General features: G+C 42.2%; 2 protein-coding genes across 2 annotated transcripts in view; one reads left to right on the top strand and one right to left on the bottom strand.

Moving 5' to 3' along the window:
• Positions 1–3,453, bottom strand: part of KIF15 (kinesin family member 15) — a 103,487-nt gene extending 100,034 nt beyond the window's left edge. Inside the window, exon 1 of the mRNA XM_042782160.1 lies at positions 3,102–3,453. Coding sequence (XP_042638094.1) covers positions 3,102–3,453 — 352 coding nt within the window. The remainder of the gene's footprint in view (positions 1–3,101) is intronic.
• A 68-nt stretch (positions 3,454–3,521) lies between these two features.
• On the top strand, positions 3,522–13,970 carry KIAA1143 (KIAA1143 ortholog). Its single transcript, XM_007949667.1, has 3 exons — positions 3,522–3,629; positions 11,605–11,749; positions 13,756–13,970. The coding sequence occupies exons 1-3, from the start codon at positions 3,522–3,524 to the stop codon at positions 13,968–13,970; spliced, it is 468 nt and encodes a 155-aa protein (XP_007947858.1).
• Positions 13,971–21,902: the final 7,932 nt, after the last annotated feature.

Raw genomic sequence — 21,902 nt, forward strand, 5'->3', positions numbered from 1 at the left:
GACAAATATTGTATTAGTCTGTTATTGTAAAAGTCAAGGAAAGGTTTAGATATGGAAGGAAATTCTCTATGTTGGTTACCAGGGATGGGAGAGCATGGTACGGAACACAGTTACATAGGTGGAGATAAGTATTGATTTGGGTGAAGAGAAGGGCAATGTACAAAATATGAGGGATCAACATGGTGGCACTGAGGAAGATGAAGACATGGAAAGGTACATGGGAAGTACAGACAACAAAGATGAATCCTTCTGCACATACAGTACTGCGTTGTCAGTGATGGCAAACATTGATACACGAGTAGATAGATGGGTGGACAGGCTGAACTATTAGGTATATCTATGCAAGGGGGAGCGTGACCATGACCATGTACAGGGTTGGTAGACAATGTTTGTACAAGTGTATTTGTATGTTCGATAAGAATTCCCAGGTATATAGTACAGCTGACAAGGAACAAGGTTGTAGTCACTTCTTGGCCACAACCAGTTACCCAGAGGGAGCAAGAAGTTGGACCTGTGTGCCTGGGACCATAGTCCCAGGGGACATCAAGCTCAATTGGCATAACATACTATACAAAAACATTGCTCCACATCCTACTTTGGAGAGTAGCAACTGGGATCTTAAAAACTTGCAAGCAGCCATCTAGATGCAACGATGGATCTCTCCTTGTTCAAAGCAAAGAAGAATGAAGAAAACCAAAGACTCATGGAAACAATTAGTCCTAGTGACAGGTACACCATGAGATCCTCAGCCTATACAACCATGAAACCAGAACTAGATGGTGCCTGGTTACCACTGTCAACCACTCGGAGGGGGAATCTATGTAGGAGATCCTGGATAGAGTAGGAAAACAATGTGGAACAAAACTCAAAATCATAAAAAAAAAAAAAAAAAAAAGACCAGGTTTTCTGGTCTGATAGAGCCTGATGGGACAACTGATACTATGGCCCCTAGCCGCCCTTCAAGTCTGGAACTGAACCCACACTTATGGCTTCCAGTCAAACAAAAGACAGGCATAGGAGCTGAACATTTACATTAGGTAAATACACTCCTTGGAGAGAACAATCATGGGAAAATAGAAGGGCTCTATATGCACAGGGAGACAGCTCAGGGGGCAGAACTGCATGGAGGGATGGACACAGGGAAGAGGTAACCAAGGGGAGGAAGCGGGAGGGGAGCTGTCACATTGTGGGAAATTGCAGTCAATGTCATGAGACAAACTCTATGTGAGCTGCTGTATGGAAAGTGAATTTGCTCTGTAAACTTTCACCCAAATCACAATTAAAAAAAAAAAAATCGTAAGACACCTTACTCTGCTGTCCAGATACATATTCATTAATCACTTGACTAAATATGACTAAATTCAGAAAGAGAATCTTAAAGTCAGTCAATTTCATTAGAATTACATTTCATTTTCTCACCCCATAAAATAGCTATCCCTAGAAAAAAAGTAAAAGTTGCGAAGTATTGCATGGGCGTTCATCTCCCCCACTTCATCTTCCAGGTCCCTGAACAGCAGGGGACACAAGGGCACTTTACCTGGAATGTAATCATGTCATCAACCTCAACTCTGCTGACAAAATTAAAGGAGTGTGTACTGGGGTGAGGGGGCTCCCCATGGCATCACCATCCAAAAAGGGAACTGTGAATACCCTTGTTTTCATCATTTTTTAGAAAGATTTTCAAGTTCATCTTTATAGATAGGGTAGAGTCCTTTATTTAATAGACAGTCACATAGAAATACCATTTTTTTTCCCACTAAAAAAGATACTCTTATTCTATCGCAGATGTGAATTTGCCTGTGTGAGTTCAGAGAGCAACCACCATGGTTGTGCAGAAAGTGGGATGAACACCCCTGTCTAATAACAAAATTCATATGTTCATATTCCCTGAATACTGAAAACGGTAGAAGAAAAGTAAAATTTTAGATGAAAAAAAAGGGAGCATGTAGTATTTAGATAATGAAGTGACTTACCTAAAAGGTTTAATAAAACTCACTCACTGCCCTCGAGTCGGATCCGACTCATAGCGACCCCTCCTTGGGTTTCCAAGGCAGTATCACTATGGAAGTACATTACCTAATCTTCCTTCCAAGGAGTGGCTGGTGGGTTTGAACTGCCAGCCTTCTGGTTAGTAGTCAAATGCCTTAGGCACTATTACAAAACTACAAACACATCAGTAAATAATTACAAATGACCCAGAGGTAGAAACATTAATACTGTTGAGGCTCAAATGTCGAAATTATTTTTGAAAACAGTTTTTTCAATCATCTAACATAAGCCTCTCCTCATAACCATGTACACCATTCAGAGAGATCCATCAGACGCACATGTTGTTGGGTGACATCGAGTCGATTCTGACTCATAACAATCCTACAGGACAGAGTAGAACTGCCCTAATGGATTTCCATGGTTGTAATCTTGTAATCTTTCCCCGAGTAGATCCCCGGGTCTTTTCTCTCCCGGAGCGGCTGGTGGATTCAAACTGGCCACCTTTCGGTTAGCAGCCCAGTGCTTTAACCATTGTGCTCTTTCAGACGCTCATAATCAGCTTTAAAAACAAGACTCTAGGGATGCCAAACCAAACCCAATCCATTGCCTCGAGTCGATTACAATTCATAGCAAGTCAATAGTAAGAATGACAGCGCTTCCCTTTGTGAAAAAAAGGAAGATATTGGATAGGCCTCCTTAGGAAAATTAGAGATTGTGAGAATATAATGACACGGCTGAAATCTATGCTTTATCTAAGGAGGGGCTATCGGCTTTTTCCAAAAGAGAAAGTATTTGGAACATAAATCATATTCTCAGGAAAGTCAGAATTGTGTGAACAGGCAAAAGGCGAGGAGAGTTAGAGCCGACCCTCAGGCAAAGCTACCTAGAGAAGCAGCCTTGGTCAGAACGGGAAAAGGCCGGAGACGAATTGGCAGAATCTGGAGAACAAGAGGAAATAAAGAGCGTGTCGCCGGCGGCCAAACTCCTCCAAGAGGGCCCTTATTTCTGATTAACTGCTCATCTCAAGCTAGGCGCCCAATACACAGATGGAAGGGAGAACAGCTGTTCTATCAGTGTATTGTCTCTGAGCGACAGAGAGATTCCTAACACACCTCGTAGCTCAGTAAAGCCTCCGCCTTTCACACTCAACAGGGAACCTTCCAAGTAACCGGCGGCAGCTGTCCTTTTGCAACTGTGTTTGGGGGCAAAGACAGAGTCACGAAGCAGAAGCTCCTTACTTACCTTTGCAACCGGGAGCCATGCCACTCTCACTCCCAGATCCGCTCTGGATATCAAAGCGGCCTCCGCCTCCGCCTCCGCGAGCGCCGCGCGGCGGGATTCCTTCAGCTCAGTCAAGATGGCCACGAATTTAAATTTGGCGCTCGGGTCGGACGTTGACGCTAATACTGAGACTGCCTCTTGGCCCGGCCTCCGCTGTAGGGGGCGGTACTTGTGTGACGACATGGTAAAGCGCCGTCTAGTCTAAATGTCTTGAGCCCAAGTTGGGAGTTTGTTTTCCCTCCTGAGCAGCCATGAGCAAGCGCAATCAGGTGTCCTACGTGCGGCCAGCAGAGCCAGCCTTCCTATCCCGTTTTAAGGCGCGAGTCGGCTACAGGGAAGGTCCCACCTTAGAGACCAAGGTGAGCCCGAACCAACCGCGTTACTTCCTGCTTCTGCCTTTACTTGGAACTCTGGCACTGACTCTCACCCACCCCGGCCCCCAAAGTTGTTTTCAAAGATTCGTAGTCAGGTGGTTTTCAGAGCGCTGCTGTGTTTTTAAAAATGATCTGACATAGGTAAAACGTCTGGTCCTTAATAGATTGGTACTGTAGTCACTTGTTTATCTCAGAACCTCTGAGGTAGGGTGGATAGTGGCGTCGTCCCCGTTTTTTCATATAAGGAAACTTGAAGCCACTTGATGTCCTAGACTTAGGTAGAGCGTTTTGGGAGGAAGGCCCTGGATCTGGCGTTGTGCTTTATTACCAAAATTTAAGCCTGAGGAAGAGTAGATATGAATCAAACCCTGTTTATACAGAAAAGAACTTAAGGAATGAACCACACTTGATTAGTTTAGGCGTGGGGATTAGTGGGAATCAGTTTCTGAACCCTCGAAGACTTCCGCCCTAACAGGTTCACATCAAAACCTGCCCTAAGTCTTCCATTATGCTTAGGGGATATATGGAGAAATAATTTATTTTATGCTCTCTGTCTAGCACTTACACTAGGATCCAGCCTTCAAGTTCCTTGAAGCATAGTAAAGACAAAGAGTAAGTCACTTGGAATTATTCAACCCAGTGAGTGTATGCTAAACCAAGGTATTTTGTCAGGACAAAGGGTCTCCAAAATGCCATATTTTTTAAGACTTTCCTGCCCAGTCTCTTCTCTACTTTCACAGGTTGCCACCTGAAGCCCTTGGAATCTACCCCCAGACAGTAGTTACTCCTTCTCTGTTCTCTTTGCTTTTGCCGATATCTTATCTATAATACTTATTATTGTGCATTACAGCTACTTGCTTTTCTGTTTATCTCTACTAGATCAAACTCTCTAAGTTATTACCTTAACCCTCTCTTATTTTCCAACACAAAGAATAGTGTTTGGCACAAAGTAGTATGTGATTGGTTATATTGGATAGCTGTGCTTGTAGGAGTTCTGCTGGCATAGTGCCTAAGGCATTTGACTGCTAACCAGAAGACTGGTGGTTCAAACCCTCTAGCCACTTCTCGGAAGGAAGATGGGGCAGTCTACTTCCTTAGTGATACTGCCTTGGAAACCCAAGGAGAGGTCTCTATGACTTGACAGCAGTGAGTTTTGGTTTTGGTTTTGATGCTTGTAAGGCAAGGCTTCATGGAGGAGGGAATATTTAGATTGAATTTTGAGCATAGATAGGTCAGCAGGTAGAAATGGGAATAGCATGGTTGGAGTATTTTAAAATACTCCAAAAATACTCATGATGATGAGTCATGGACTGCATTTAGAGGTGATAAAGGAATAATGGGAATGATATGTGGTATGCTTTATCATATATTCTTTATTATCCTAAACATTTATTACATTGTATTGTTCAGTAGGCAATAAAGAACCATTTTTGAGTGATGATAACATGATCAGGAAGTGACTGATCCCCAGTATCAAAAAGAGTGATGATGCCAAATAAAATGTTTATGAAAACAAGGCATAGATTGAGCAGTGAGAACATATGACCTAACTTTACAGTTTGCTTTTGGTCCTAGTGATGATCATTGTTATAGTTAAGGTTGTGTGTTAACTTGGCTGGGCTGTGAGATTCTCAGTGGTTTTAGTAGTTATGATGTAGTCAGTCCCCCGTGATGAGATCTGATATAATATAATCAGCTCCATAATGAGATCTGCTATGAGCAGCCAATCAGTCGAAAGGGAGTTTCCTCAGGGGTGTGGCCCACTTCCAATATATATGGACATCCTGGCAAAGCTCTCTGGCTTTTTCCTTGATCTGGACCCAGCATCTGGCTCTCATCATTTGACTGCAGGTTCTTGGACTTGAACCAGTGACCTGCTATATTGCCTACCAATCTTGGGATGGTTGCCTTCGCAGCCTGTCAGCTAACAGCCTACATTTTACCTGCCAATCATGGATTCATAAGCCTCCGCAGGCAGAAGCTTACTATATTGCCTGTTCTTGTTGGGTTGGTCAACCCCTGCAACTATGTGAGTCAGGAGAAGCCTCCAGCCTGATGTCTGACCCATGGACTTCCCACTTGCCACTTGCCAGGCTCTACAACTGCATGAGCCACTTCCTTGAGATAAATTTCTCTCTCTCTCTCTCTCTCTCTCTGTGTGTATGTATGTATGTATGTGTGTGTATATATATATACACACTTCCCTGCTAACCAGACGGCTGGCGGTTCAAACCCACCAGCCACTCCTCGAAAGGAAGGTTGGGCAATCCTACTTCTGTAGTGATACTGCCTCGGAAACCCAAGGAGGGGTCGCTTTGAGTTGGGTTTGACTCGACGGCACATAACAACAACAACGTATATATATATATATTTTTTATTATTATTATTTTTAATGGTTTTGCTTTTCTAGAGATCCCAGCCTAAGGTAATTTGTACCCACAGTTAACACCTTAAAGATTACAGCTTGGAATGCTATCTTGGGAGCACACGGGGGGGAAATATTTTCCAGTCAATATCAGTGATTTGGGTTTACTAATTTGATCAATAGGTTTTTCTTTAGAGAAGTACCCATATTCCTGTATTTGAGAGACCAACTTCAATCTTAATCAGTTTGATTATATAATTAGCATTCTAGTAAACTGTTAACAAAAAGAAAAGTGGTTTGTGGGAATTGTTTGAGGTAAATCATCTTACCTTCTTGAGAATTAATTCAGGAGTACTTTAAACAGTCTTCAGTGACTCTTACCACTGTTACTTAGACTATTTTTCTTGCTTGTTTGGTTTAGAAAGAAAAATGAGCATCAAAATTATGATTCTCAGTGTAATGAACACCAAGAATGACTTTTTTTTTTTTTTTCACTTTTCCGTTTCCTTGGCCAAAAATACTAATTACTTCTTTGTGGTCATTTAGTGGAAACTTTCGAAGAAAAATAGGCAGAAACTGATGAATAATTAGTGAGTTAACATGGATATCATTAAAGACCACTATTTGTCAGTTTGTTACACTGGGGTGCCTTATTGTATTGCTACAATGCGGTAACCTCTGCTAGTGGTATTTCAAATACTAGCGAGGTCACCAGTGATGGACAGGTTTCAGTGGAACTTCCAGACTGCAACAGGCTAGGAAGAAAGGCTTAGGAGCAGCCATCTAAGGTGCAACTATTGATCTCTCCCTGTCTGGAGCAAAGAAGAGTGAAGAAAATCAAAGACACAAGGAAACAGTTGATCCAAAGGACTAATGGATCACATAAACCTCAGCCTCCATGACTGAGAGACCAAAAGAAATAGATGGGGCTGGGCTACCACTGGTGACCACTCTGAAAGGGATCACATTAGGAAGTCCTGGATAGAGTGGGAGAAATACATAGAACAAAATTCAAAATAATAAAGAAGTCCAGGCTTACTTGTCTAATAGAGACTGGTGGAACCCCTAAGACTTTAGACAGCCTTCAGGTCTGGAAATGAACTCATCCCTGTGGCTCAACTTTCAGCCAAATGATAGACAAGCCCTAAAGTGAACAATAACACCTGGGAGGTACACACTCCTTAGAACAGTCAACTATACTATGAAATCAAAGAGAGTACCATTTGCCTAGGGATGAAGCTAAGAAGGCAGAAGGGATAGGATAGAAGGATGAATGGAAATGGTAAACACACAGAGGAGGTGGGAAGGGTGCTGTTGTTACATTCTGGGGGTTATAGTCAGTGTCACAAAACAAAATGTATGCATTGTTGAGTGGAAAACCAATTTGCTCTGTAAACTTTGACCCAAATCACAGTAGAAAAAGAAAGGCATAGCAATCTACTTCTGAAAATCAGCCAATGAAAACCTTATGGATCACAACAGAACATTGTTCAACTCATTTGCTTTGGACATGTGATCAGGAGGGATCAATTGCTAGAGGAAGACATCATGTTTGGTGAAGTAGAGGTCCAGCAAGGGTGAGGAAGACCTTCAGTGAGATGGGTTTACACAATGGCCACAATGATGTACTCAAACATGCTCATGATTATAAAGATGATGCAGGACTAGGCATGTTTTGTTCTGTTGTAGGAAACAGAAGGTCTCCATGAAATGCACAGTATGTGCAACAGTAATGCACAACATTAAAGAGAGTGCACTTGTGGAGTGATCAAGTAGACTTGCAGATTTAGGGTATAGACAAAATGGGTGGATGTGCTTGTGAGTGGTTTGCCAGGGCTTTAGATAGTTTGTCACTATTGGTCCTTTGTGAATAGAGCAACAAATATTTCTTGCATTTCTGCTGTGTACCAGGCTCCCCTCTTGAAGGAGCTCACCTGGTGGAGACTTAGGAAAACATTTGTAATACAGTGTGGTATATCTCATCTAGGAGCTATGCACAGTGTGAAAAAGGAGGTGAAGCTTTGAGAGCATTTCTAGAGGATCTCAGTCTTGAAGGCAGCTTATATAGGAGTTGGCCAGGGGCAGGGGGCCAGTCTCGGCGCTGGAGCTTGTACAGAGATAGGGGAAAAAAGATGCTGATACTGATGTGGATAGCCAAGAAATAAAATCTGGTTGGAATCTAGAGTCCATGAGACAGTGGCTGTGCTTGTAGGCTGGAGCTGGATTATGCAGAGCTTTGTTGGCCTGTACAGAAGACAAAGAAGGCTCTGTGAAAGGTGAAGTTAATGGAAGCTATTGGAATAATGTTTGAAAACACATTTTTGGTTTGCATGCCTTTCAACCCAGGAGTTTCACTTCCAAGAATTTATCTTACATATGAGTTCACAAAAGTGAACAAAAAAACATGTTCAAAAATTGTTCATAACAGGAAAAGACGAGAAACAACTAAATTTTTTGTTTATGCGGCAAATAAGGAGCCTTGGTAGCACAGTGGTAAAGCGCTTGGCTATGAACTGAAATGTCACCAGTTCAAACTCACCAGCTGCTCTGTAGGAGGAAGATGTGGCAGTCTGCTTCTGTAAAGATCTATAGCCTTGGTAACCCTCTGTGCCATTCTATGCTGTCCTTTAGGGTCCCTATTAGTTAGAATCAACTAGATGGCAGTGGGTTTGGTGGGTTTTGGTGTAGGGGACAGATAAGGAATCCTCATGATGCAGTGGTTAAAGCACTTGGCTGCTAACCAAAAGTTGGGGAGTTTAAACCCACCAATTGCTCCACAGGAGAAAGATGTGGCAGTCTGCTTCCATAAAGATTACAGCCTTAGAAACCCTATGGGCAATTCTTCTCTGACGAATACGGTTGCTATGAGTCAGAATCAACTGTACAGCAATGTGTTTGGTTTGGGTAGACAAATAAATCATGATATAACCATATAATTAAATACCAGACAGTGTCTTTTATTATTATTATTATTGTGATTTGAGTGAAAGTCTACAGAGCAAATTCACTTTCCATATAGCAGTTCACATACACATTGTCTTAAGACATTGACTGCAATTTCCCACAATGCAACAGCTCTCCTCCCACTTCCTCCCCATAGTTACCTCTTCCCTTTGTCCATCCCTCCATACACTCCTGCCCCCTGAGCTGTCTCCTTGTGCATACACAGCCCTTCTATTCTCCTATGATTGATCTCTCCAAGGGGTGTATCTACCCTAGTGTAAATGTTCAGCTCCTATGCCTATCTTTTGTTTGGCTGGAAGCCACAGGACTGGGTTCAATTCCAGACCTGAAGGGCAGCTGGGGTCCATAGTGTCAGTGGTTCCACCAGGCTCTATCAGACCAGCAAACCTGGTCCCTTTTTATTTTTTTTTTAAATGATTTTGAGTTTTGTTGCACATTGTTCTCCCACTCTATCCAGAATCTCCTGTGTAAATGCCCCTCCTGAGTGATTGACAGTGGTAACCGGGCACCATGTAGTTCTTCTGCAAACAGTGTTTTTTAAAAATCAGATTATTCTGTATGTATCTCAAAGCGTATGATAAGATTATTTGTAAGTAAAAGTTGGGAACTGGGGCTTTTATGGTATCTACCTTTTAAAAAAAAAAAAAATCTGAATCAACTGGCAGATTTACCATTTGTTACATATGTATAGTAAGTCCATGGTTTCTGTTATTTTCTATACTTTTTTATATTTGAGAAATTTCATAATATAAACTAATAAGGGAAAAAGGAGAGAAAGCTACTCACCAATTAGTCTCCTATTTGTATACAAATCAAACTCTATGCCTACATGTTTGTATACTTGTAGAAGACAGCTGAAGGGATAAGGGATACCCCCCAAACTGGGGCTGCTGAATGGGAGAAGGGATGAGCAGAGGTGGGAAAAAAAGTACCTTTTACTTGCTCCTGTTTATTATTTTTTTAAAATATATTTTATTGAAATGTAATTTATGTACACTGAAATACACAAAACTAAAGTGACATGGGTCAATGCTTTTTTTTTTTTTTTTTCGCTGTGTTCCTTCCCCTTCTACCCCAGTAACCAAAAAAGAATGTTTTCTTCCATGTATAAACCTTTCCTTGACTTTTTATAATAATGAACTAATACTATATTTGTCCTTCTGTGATTGACTTATTTCACTCAGCATAATGTCCTCCAAGTTCATCCATGTTGTATAGTGTTTTGCAGATTCTACATTATTCTGTAGTGTTGCATAGTATACCATTGTGTGTATGTACCATAGTTTGGTTATCCATTCTCCTACTGATGGACGCCTAGGTTGTTTCCATCTTATTGCAGTTGTGAATAGTGCAGCGATGAACATGGGTGTGCATATATCTGTTCTTGTCCTGGCTCTCACTTCTGTAGGATATATACCTAGTAATGGGATTGCTAGGTCAAATGGTATTTTTAATTCCAGCTTTTTAAGGAATTGCCATACTGCTTTCCACAGTGGTTGTATCATTTGAAAGTCCCACCAGCAGTGTATGAGAGTCCCAATCTTTCCACATCCTGGCCAGCATTTGTTATTTTCTGTCTTGTTGAACTTTGCCATTAGTGGTGGGGTGAGATGGTATCTCGTTGTTGTTTTGATTTGCATCTGTGTAATGGTGAATGATTGTGAACATTTCTTCATGTATTTGCTGGCCACCTGAATCCTCTTTGGTGAAATGTCTATTCTTGTTTTCTGCCCATTTTTAAATTGGATTGTTAATCTTTTTGTTGTTGAGGTGTTGGAGTTTACTATAAATTTTAGAGATAAGTCACTTGTCAAATATGTCATTGCCAAATATTTTTTCCCAGTCTGTAGGTTCTCTTTTTACTCTTTGGGAGAAGTCTTTGGAAGCACATAAAATTTTAATTTTTAGAAGGTCTAGTTTTTCTCCTCGGAAGGAAGATGGGCAATCTACTTCCGTAGTGATACTGCCTTGGAAACCCAACGAGGGGTCGCTATGAGTCGGGTCCGACTCGACGGCACATAACAACAACAACAGTTTATCTTCAGCTGTTTGTGCATTTTGGGTTATGCTTGACAGTCTATTTATGCCATAAATGAGGGCCCCTAAATTTGCCGCTATTTTTTCCTTGAGGAACTTTCTAATTTTAGGTTTCACATTTAAATCTTTGATCCATCTGGAGTTAGTTTTTGTGTATGATGTGAGGTATGGATCTTGTTTCATTTTTCTGCAAATGGATATACAGTTTTGCCAGCATGTTTGGCTATTTTTTGTCAAACTCTAAGAAGAGATGGAGGTGAAAGGTTGATGAGCAAGGAGGAGGGACATGGTTCAGTGCTGCTCCAGACTAGGAATGACAAAAGTCCATAAAGCAGAAGGTCCCCACACTAGAACTTGAAAGCTGGGGTCCTTCTTAGTTGGAAATGAATCTACTGGATGATACCCATGATGATTGACAGTGGGCCTGCTCCCTCATATGGGGGAGCTCTTTGGAGGTACTTGAAAATTCACTGCTGAACACATATTTATTCAGTTATCTCTCTCACTTGCATCATTGCAGTTTCTCACAGAGCCAGTGGGTTGTGTTTGGGTCAAGGTCAGCAACCTACAGTCTGTGTTTTTGCTTTCTAATAGAGAATCCAGCCTCAGCTCCCAGAAGAAGATGGTGATCACAGTGACAAAGATGATGAACAGCCCCAAGTGGTGGTTTTAAGAAAAGGAGACTTGTCTGTTGAAGAAGTCATGAAAATTAAAGCAGAGATAAAGGCAGCCAAAGAGGGTATGTCTGAAAGAAGTCTGGTTTTTCTAACAATGTCAGGACCCTGGGCTATGAACTGGCTTTCTTTATGAGTGATCTGGTGTGTTAGGAGCACACGATTTGAAGGGGACAGTCCTAGGTTTAAACTTTGACTTTGACACTTAGTAGATTAAATGTGTGACCCTAAGCAAGTTATTTCACCTTAGCTTTAATTTCCTCATCATGAAAATGGGGGCAATCATTGTATTACTTTGTTGGATGGTTAGGAGAATCAAGTGTGAATTAAATTTTTCTAAAATAAGGTGGTTTGATTGAGGATGAGAAAGATACAGAGAGGTACATGGGAAGTACAGACAACAAATATGAACCCTTTTGCATATACAGTACTGAGTTGTCAGTGAAGGCAAACAGGGGTATATGGACGGATAGATAGGTGGACAGGCTAAACAATTAGGTATGTCTAAATGGGGAGTGTATCCAAGATCATATATAGGGTTGGCAGACAATGGTCCTATAAGTTTATGTGAGTGATCAGAATTCCCAGGTGTATAGTAGAGCTGACAAGGGGCAAGGTTATGGTCATTGCTTGGTCACAGCCAGCTACCCAGAGGGACCGAGTAGTTGATCCTGCGGGCTTGGGACCATAGTCGCAGGGGACATCAAGCTCAATTGGCATAACATACTATACAAAACATTGTTCCACCTACTACTTTGGCGAGTAGCGACTGGGATCTTAAAAGCTAGCAAGCTGCCATCTAGATGCAACAATGGGTGTCTCCTCGTCAAGAAGAAAGAAGAAAACCAAAATGAATGGAAACAATCAGTCCTAGTGACTGGTACACCATCCGATCTGCAACCTATACAACTATGAGACCAGAAGAACTAGATGGTGCCCAACTACCACTGTCATCCACTTGGAAGGGATGTACGAGATCCTGCGTAGAGAGGGAGAACAGTGTGGAACAAAACTCAAAATCATTTGGAGGCAAAAAAAAAAAAAAGAAGGTGGGGACCAGGTTTGCTGGTCGAATAGAGCCTGGTGAAACCACTGAGACTGTGGCCCCTAGCTGCCCTTCAGGTCTGGAATTGAACCTATACCTTTGGTTTCCAGCCAAACAAAGTACAGGCAAGTGAGTTAAACATTTATCTCAAGTAGACACACACCCTGGAGAGAACAATCATGGGAGAAGGAAGGGCTGCTTATGCACAGGGAGACAGCTCAGGGCGCAGAAGAGTATGGAGGGATGGACACTGGGAAGAGGTAACTATGGGGAGGAAGTGGGAGGGGAGCTGTTGCATTGTAAATTTTGGTCAATGACATGAGACAAAGTATATGTGAACTGCTGTATGAAAAGTGAATTTACTTTGTAAATCTTCACCCAAATCAAAATAAAATTAAAAAAATAAAAAATAAATAAGGTGGTTTGATTTACAAACCAGTCAACAAAGATCTGTTTAATTCATGTCTAAGGTATGTTTTTTTAATTATTTCTAAACATTTATCACATTGTTTTAGGCAGAAATGCTGGAGTTCCAAACAGTCATTTTTCAGAGTACTTACAAAGTACAACCTAATTATAATTAACTGGCACTGACAAATTATGGAATACTTCACTGAGTCTTTATTGAGTGACTGCATATCTTTTGGGCATATAGCTAGAGGCAATAGAGAAGACCAGACCAAATTAACTCTGAGATAGCCTTAATACGGTATGAGATTTTCTTGTTATTTGACTGTCCTATAAAGGCAAAATACACATAAAGGGAAGGAGTACCTGCGTGGTACAGGTAATGCACTCAGCTACTAACCAGTAAGTTGGAGCTTGAGATCTCTCAGAGGTACCTCGGAAGAAAGGCCTGGTGATCTACTTCTGAAAAAAAAATCAGCCGTTGAAAACCCTGTGGAGTACAGTTCTACTCTGATACACGTGGGTCGTCTTGAAGTGGAATCAACTTGTCAACAAATGGCTTTAAAAGGCAAAATGATGCAGAGGGAAGAAAGTTCTTTAATTTTGTTTTTGCTCCAGATGAAGAGCCAGTTCCAGCCGATGGAAGAATCATGTATCGAAAACCAGTCAAGCGTCCCTCTGATGAAAAATATTCAGGATTAACAGCAAGTTCAAAAAAGAAGAAGACAAATGAAGATGAAATAAATAAGCAGGACTCATTTAAAAAGAACTCACAAAAGCAAATTAAAAATAGTAGCCTCCTGTCTTTTGGCAATGAAGATGAAAATGAATAATTGTACTTTTTTTTATTTAGTCTCCTTTGAGAGTTTATGGGATGTTTTTTAAAATAAAATTTTTTCTATTAGAAAAGTAATACACGTTCATTATAGAAAATACGACACAAATTTAATAAGATTAAAACTATGTTGACGCAGCAATACTCAGATATGATATGCCAACCATATAGAAATTAACGACTATTAATGTTTGGTTATTTTCTGTGTGTGGGTTTGTGTATGGAAATTATATTTAGTAAAACAAAATTGAGGTTGTATATGTTCTTTGTCTAGTTTCTCACTTAACATTATATTAAAAGCATTTGCCCAAGTCAGTAAAATTCAAAAACCTGACATTAATAACTTCGGGGGATTTCATAATTCAATGGATCACCTCTTGCATCTTCCTCATTAGTAGAACCCCACTTTAGATGGGAAGGATGATCATGGGCCTAGTTAAAAATACCTCCCCATCTTCTGTAAGGGGTGGTCATATGACTCGGCTCTGGGGAGTTAAGAGATACAAACTGACAAAACTACTGGTCTTTTGATATAAAATGACAGGCTTGGCAACCATGAACATTTATCCTTCTCCCTTCATCCTGCCTGGAGCCATTCTCAGGCTTAGGGAAGGTGGCCACATGCTCTGGCTGGTACAGTGGGAAGACTCGAGCAGCTTGAGTCCCTAAGGCCTCATGCGGCTGCTGCACCAGCTGTGGACTTCTGACCTCTGGACCTCTTGATGCATGAGCAGAATAATCACCCTTATGTACAAGGTACAAGAATAGATCAGCAATAGTATGTTACCCTGCTTACTTAAACCTTTGTCAGGTTTCTGTTACTTGCAGCCAAATGCAGTCCTAAGTGATATGGTAAAAAAACTAGTAAAATAGTTCTGAAATGCTTGTTTAGGCTATATCTATTCTTGCACAAATACCACACAATTTTAGTTGCTTTAAATTTTATGTCATAGTATCTGAAAGTGGGAGTCTTGAGGGCAGGGACTTTGTTTCATTAACTGCTGTATACTCAGTACCCAGAATAGTACTTGGTACATTAAGTATACAATGAATATAGTTAGAAGGAATGAATGTTTCTCTAAAGCTTTTCTTTTTATAGACCTTTTGAGGGTTGTGGCACATAGCCTTCTATACTTGACATTGCCCTCCTGATCTTACCCCCTTGTAGGACAAAGAACTTGCTGTGGCCCTTTGACTCTGGTTTCTGAAAATAACATGAGCAATCAAGATGTTTGTTTTCCAAAATAGCCCAACAAGTAGGAGCTACACAGACCCCGTACCTGTTGAACTAACTTCAGGAAAGGGGGACCTAATGTAGCCACGTATATTCATTGATTGTATTGATCATAACTGCATGAAGGCCTGAATTATGTATATTCATTGAATTCCCAATAACTAGGGAATTGAGGCTGTGGAACACTCTCTTTGTGGTCTCCTGGTTCAGTGAGAACATCCACGCACAGGAGAGGGAGCAGTACATCTCTGGGGACAATGGAGGCCCCATTCTGGGAACTTGCCTGATAAGTCTCTTCGTTTGTATCCTTTCTGGTTATAATAAATGGGTAAATGTAAGTATAGATAACAATCTCTGTGAATTTTGTGAGATTATAGAGAATTGACAAACTCAGGGGCAACAAGCTAGCAGAGGCTGGGACTGCAGAGTCGATTTCTGTAGACCCAGCTCTGGGTGGCTGGATCTTAGGAACAGGCTGTGTGGGCAGTTGATGAAGAAAGATAAAGTCCTTCTACCTTGAGACCTAGTCCCAAGGGACTAGGGGGAGAGAGGGAGAGAGAGACTGACTAACCAGCTGGTCTGAAGTACAGGGAGTTGTAGAGGCCCTTATGACCTGGCCTCAGGTAGCCAGGGATGTTTTGACCCAGCTCAGAATAGCCAGGGATGGGGTCTGAGGTCCAATACTAACTCTGGATAGTTAGTGTCAGAGAGAGGAATTGCCACGAAAGTGGCTGACAGTGAAGAGTAGAAGTATGAGAAGATGAAGTCTGGATCCACTTCCAGCTGGGTATTGTATTCATGCTGATCCTTGTCAGTGATATAGTTGGGGTTTTCCCACTTTGCCCCTTAAATAGCACAGTTTGTAGGCTCGCAGTCTTCACATGCCACCAGACCTTAAAAAGAGCATACGTCCTATAATGAATTTCTGTTCAATTACCCCATAATAATCCTGGGGCCAGGAGACAGAGCAAAACGATCTTCCAGATGAAGCTACCACCTTAACCCTGCACACGATTGCATATAGCCTCCTCCCCCACACATAGAATTTGCGTATTGAAACTAATTCATGCATTCTCTTATTGTTCTTCCTCCAGATATCTTACTCTGGTACCTTAATCTAATACCACGTGGTAGCAACCCCAAGATGAACCATCATCTGGGAGTTGTGGGGAGCCTCAGCAAAGATGAGAATTGTCTCTGTCCTTAGGATTCTGAAGAATTCATAGGAGCTACCTTACCTCCTCTTTAATCCCTGGAACCCCAGGATGACCAGTCTACCACTTCCTCAAGGGAAGAAGGGTCTTTGGTATGAGGTATAGCACACACACTCAACTACCTACCACACCCTCAGTTCCCATCTTGGGAATCCTAGTGGAGAGTAAACCAAACCAAACCCATTGCCATCAAGTGGATTCTGACTCATGGCTACCATATAGGACAGAGTAGTAATGACCCATTGGGTTTCAAGGAGAGCCCAGTCGTAGCCTGGAAAACTGACCCTTCCCTTCTGTACAAGTCCCATTCCTAGATTCCTACCTGGGACATTGTTGAAGTCAGACAGACTGGTCCTATAACATATTCTTCCCTGTCTCCTAGCCTCCTTGCCCAGTTTCATCTCCAGATTCAGCATCTCTCCAGGAACCCCTCCTTGATCAGTTTTCCTTACCTCACCTTGTTTCCTAGAGACCCAACTATGTGCACCAGCTGTGTTCCATTCCCTAGGGGCCAATTTGCCCCTGTGACCATCAGCCCCAATTCCTGGACTTGCTGCTACCTGCTGAAGGGACCCAGAAGTTGAAGGGAATGTCCTGAGGTTGCTTCTGCCACGTTGGCTTCTTCAAGCTGAGTTGCTGCATCTAATGGTCACAAGTCAGATGCTTATACACACTGACTTCCTCCAACATCATTGCTACAGCTCCCACCAGAGCCTCTCCCAGAGAAGTTCAGGGCAACCTGTTCTTCCTTTCTTCTGTGGACTTGGGTTCAGATACCAACAAGGCTCTTTATCAGTTGTGTGGACTTAACTTATAACTAAATCCTAATAACTTAATACTCAGTTTCCTCAGTAGTAAAATAAGGACCATAACTCTTACCCAGTGGTGGTGAAGATCAGAAGATACACCTATGTAAAAGGCTTATTTACACAATTCCTGTATGTAAAAATTGCTCAGTAAATTATAACATTATTATTTCCTCTGAATGTGTGCTTGGGCACAGGCTTCTGATGGTTTCTTGAAGTTCTGTGCAAAATGCAAGCAGGACTTCCAGTGTCAGTTTTCAGTCAAAATCTCAAGGCCCCTGTAGTACAGTTGATTGCTTGGTATGGTTCTTCTAACCATGGTCTTTGTGACTCCCACCAGATGACTGGGTGAAATTATGTAAAAGTGAGGTGCTTGTGGCTTCCCAAGAGGATTGGATAGCTTGTGAGTAATGTAACTAAGGTACATGTCACCCTTGTGGAGGTGGGACCATGCAAATAAGGTGTATTTGCATGCAATAAGTGTACCCTAATGTGAGGATTGGTCAGTTTTATCATTTTGCTAAGCTTAAAATGAACTTTCCCAGAGGCAGAAGGAGGACTCTCATTGCCCTTAAGAGAGAAGAAGCTGTAGGGGACTGCAGGATATCCTTGTACCCGAATTCCGGCACTGAGATGGCACAGCAGAGAACAGAACCAAGAGACAAGCTCAAGCAGAGCAGCAGGCTTGCTGGGCCATGAAGCAAGAAAACTGAGTGCCTTTGGGCAGGATGCTTGCTGGCAGAGTAGGGTGCATCTATTGGCAGAGCTAAAAGAGCTCTGTAATACATGTCTGAGCAGGACAGAAGCCAGGCTGAAGGGTGAAGGGCTGAAAAGAAGCATGCTTTCAGGTATGGCCAGGGGAAGGTGTCCTGATGGAGGACACCTGAGCATTCCTGAACCTGAATTGTAATCTGTTACTTCCGTGATTAACCTCACAATTGTGAGTATTGTGTATGAGTTCTGTGTGGCCGTTGCAACCAATTATTGAACCCAGCAGAGAAGTACAGAGTGCCATGGGAGGGATGGCTGGTATCAGAATTAATGAAAAGGTTGGAGGGTGGTAGAATGTCTGACTCCGCTTCATAGGAATCAGCCTTGGGCTGCTGATGGTGATTTTGTCTCCCCTCATGAAGTTAGAGGAGGTCAGAGAATGCCGCTTTTTAGATGGTAAAGCAATGTGGAATCATGCTGACTCCTTTTTGCACACAAGACAATTTAAAATGCAACTCTACATGTCTCTCTCTAAAAGGAATAAGCAGAAAAGACCTGTATGAATTCCATGAGGTTTTGAGCAGAATCAAAGCACAGCCCTCCTCTAAGGCTTAGATTCTAGATTACTGAGCTTTTTAATGCTACAGTGCCATCAGTGCCACCAGCTCCAGGACAGGGAAGTTGAGAGCTAACAACTGCCTTCAGCCTCTATAGTCAGAAAGGACTAGGAATAAAGAACTGGAGTGGACACCAAGGAGTCCCCAGAGCATCCTTCAACCGATGCAATCCAAAGGAAGCATTCCAAACAAACTCGGGACATCCCACTTTCCTTAGGATGAATTCTTCTCCAACTCTGATCTCAGGGATGATTTCAGAGGGGTAAGACTCAGGCTTGCAGAACAGATACCACCATGAGCCAGTTGCTGCCATGTCTAAAATCTATGCTTAGGTACAAGAGGGACCCGCAGCTTAGCTGTGGCATTGATGTCACTGGCACAGCTGCCCTTGTAGGGTTACCCTGGCCCTCTTTTTGGGAAGAGGCAGAAGTTTGGGTTAGAGAAGGTATTGTGGTAGGAAAGAGAGCCAGGAATAAGACCAGTCCTACTTCTGGATAGGCCATAGGGTGGAAACCCACATCTTCAGTCTTTCTTTCCCTAATCAATGGGAATAAATAGACCCTGGGACCTGTTTATTTATTTATTTATTTTAAACTTTTATTGTGGTGAAAACATACACACCAACATAACAACTTCCCTGTTTACAGCTCAGGGACACTGATGACATTTTTCATGTTGTGCCACCGTTATTGCTGTCCTTTTCTACAATATTCCACCACCATTGGCATAAACTCAATGCCCCACAAACAAAAGCTTCCCCTTTCCCCCCTCCTGCCTACCCTGGTAACCACTAATAATCTTTGATTTCTATATTTTTTTCCAACTTATCTTTGTTTCCTTCCATGTATAAACTTTTCCTTAACTTTTCACAGTAGTGAACTACTAATACAATATTTGTCCCTCTGTGATTGACTTATTTCACTCAACATAATGTCCTCCAAATTCATGCACATTATGCAATGTTTTGCAGATTCTACATAATTCTTTAGGGTTGCGTAGTATTCCATTGTGCGTATGTACCAGTTTGTTTATCCATTCCTCGGTTGATTTGCACTTAGGTTATTTCCATCTCTTTGCCAGTATGAATAGTGCTGCATTGAATATGGGTATGCAAATATCTATTCATGTCCTGCTTCTCACTTCTTTAGAGCCTGGGACCAATTATAAAACCCACTGTCTATTTTAAAGTCAGAGTGAAAGAGTATTTCCCCAACAGGCCACCAAACCAGGACATTATAGTGTGAGAAGGAAGCTGACCACCAAATCCTTGATGCCCAACATATTCCTATGCCCAGGAGGGCAAGTGTGAGTTCTTTAATGAGCTCAAAGGCCCGGGTGATGCAAATGCTTATGTGCTTGGCTGCTAACCAAAAAAGTGGAGGCTCAAGTCCACCCAGCAGTGCCTTAAAAGAAAGGCTTGTCAATCTACTTCCAAAAAGCTGCCACTGAAAACCCTTTGGAGCACATTTCCACAACGAAGCACATGGGGTTGCCATGTGTCAGAACCAACTCAAAGGCAAGTGGTTTAAAGGGCTCATGTAGTCAATGCAGGTAAAAGTGCCCTGAGGCATAAAGGAACTTGCTGGATGTCACATGCTAGGGAATAGCAGAGCTGGAAGGAGATGCAGGTGTGCAGCTTTCTGCCTCAGGGCTCTATGTTAGGCATCCTTTCCACTGAAAGGGCTCTCAGGGCAGAAAATAACACAATCTGTGTTCTTTTTCAACTTGGCCATTGCCTGCACCTGACTTGTGAAAGCCATCTCAACACTGCCAGGGTGGGAAATGCTGAGAGAATCATTTGCTAGAGAGAACTGGAAGGTAAGAGCAGGTTTCTGCACATCCCATCCAAGGGTCTATACATCTAGGATCGCTCCAGGAGCAAGTACCAACCAAGACGAACCTAAGGTAGATAAAACCAGTCGAGCTGGTCACAGAAATCTTCCTTTCTAGATTGTTGGGCCACATTCTGCTGATCCACAGTGACCAACTGTCCAGCTTGTCTGGAACTGAGAGTTTTCCCAGGAGATGGACCTTTCAGTGCTAAATCCCATAAAGTCCTAGGCAAACCCTACACTGATTTCTCTGAGTTACTGGTTCTACCCCAAAGTGGTTTCCCCTAAATAGGCCAGTCTTAGTTCTCTAGTGCTGCTAAACATAAATATCACAAGTGAGTAGCTCTAACAAACAGAAACTTACTTTCTTACAGTTTAGGAGGCTAGAAGTCTGAATTCAGAACACTGGCTCTAGGGGAAGGCTTTCTCTCTCTGTTGGATCTGGGGAAATGTCTTTGTCTCTTCCAAGATTCTCCTGGGCAGTCTTCATGTGACTTGGCATTTCTCTTCCCTCATCCCAGCTTTGTTTGTGTATTTAATCTCTTCATATCCCAAAAAAAGTTAGACTCATTAGCATAACAAGATCAACCCATTTCCAAACGGAATTCCAACCTACGAATAGAGGTTAGGATTTACAACACATGTTTCTGCAGGACATAATTTATAACAAGGCCCTTGAGGTGGGCACATGTGAGTGCCTGCTCTACACCAGGCTCTGGACACACACACATGAATATAGTGCCATTCTGACCCAGAGGCATTTAAAGGAAACTCATCAAATTATTACATGGCTCATTTGGATGCTGGAATAGAGGTATACTGGTGCCCCACACATTTGTGCCACCTCTTTTGATCTTGGGTAGGTGCCCTTGTAAAGAAATGACCATATCTGTATATTTCTTGTAGTGAGGCTGAATATTCTGATGTTGTTGTCATTGGGACCTTAAGATAAGGCCACCCCTGTGTCAATCAAGCTGGGAAGAGGATCCTGGGACAGAAAGTCAGAACTTCTCTCTGGGCCACATGGAAACAAATGTGCTCTAGGCCCTGACTGCACATTAGAATTACTGGGGACATTTTTTGTAATTTTAAAACTACCCGTGCTCATTTCATATCTCTCTTTCAAAACCTGGTGTGGGGACCAGGTATCCACTTCCCCCCTTTTTTAAGTTTTTATTATGGAAAACTTCAAACATAAAGTAGAATAGTATAATGAGCCATTAAGTCAGATTCAACAGTAATAAAAAATGTGCCAATTTTATAAAGCCTTGTGGAACCCCTGAGACTGTGGCCCCTCGCTGCCCTCCAGGTCTAGAATTGAACCCACTCCTGTGGCTTCCAGCCAAACAAAAGACAGGCATATGAGCTGAACATTTACATTAGGTAGATACACTCCTTAAGAGATCAATCATGGGAGAATAGAAGGGCACAGAGAGACAGCTGGGGGGGGGGAGCAGGAGTGTGTGGGAGGGAAGGACACAAGGAGGAAGTGGCTATGGGGAGGAATTGGGAAGAG

This window comes from Orycteropus afer, unplaced genomic scaffold, assembly GCF_000298275.1.
Source record: "Orycteropus afer afer isolate SDZICR_OR568_19922 unplaced genomic scaffold, OryAfe1.0 scaffold00250, whole genome shotgun sequence".
NCBI classification, from domain to species: domain Eukaryota; kingdom Metazoa; phylum Chordata; class Mammalia; order Tubulidentata; family Orycteropodidae; genus Orycteropus; species Orycteropus afer.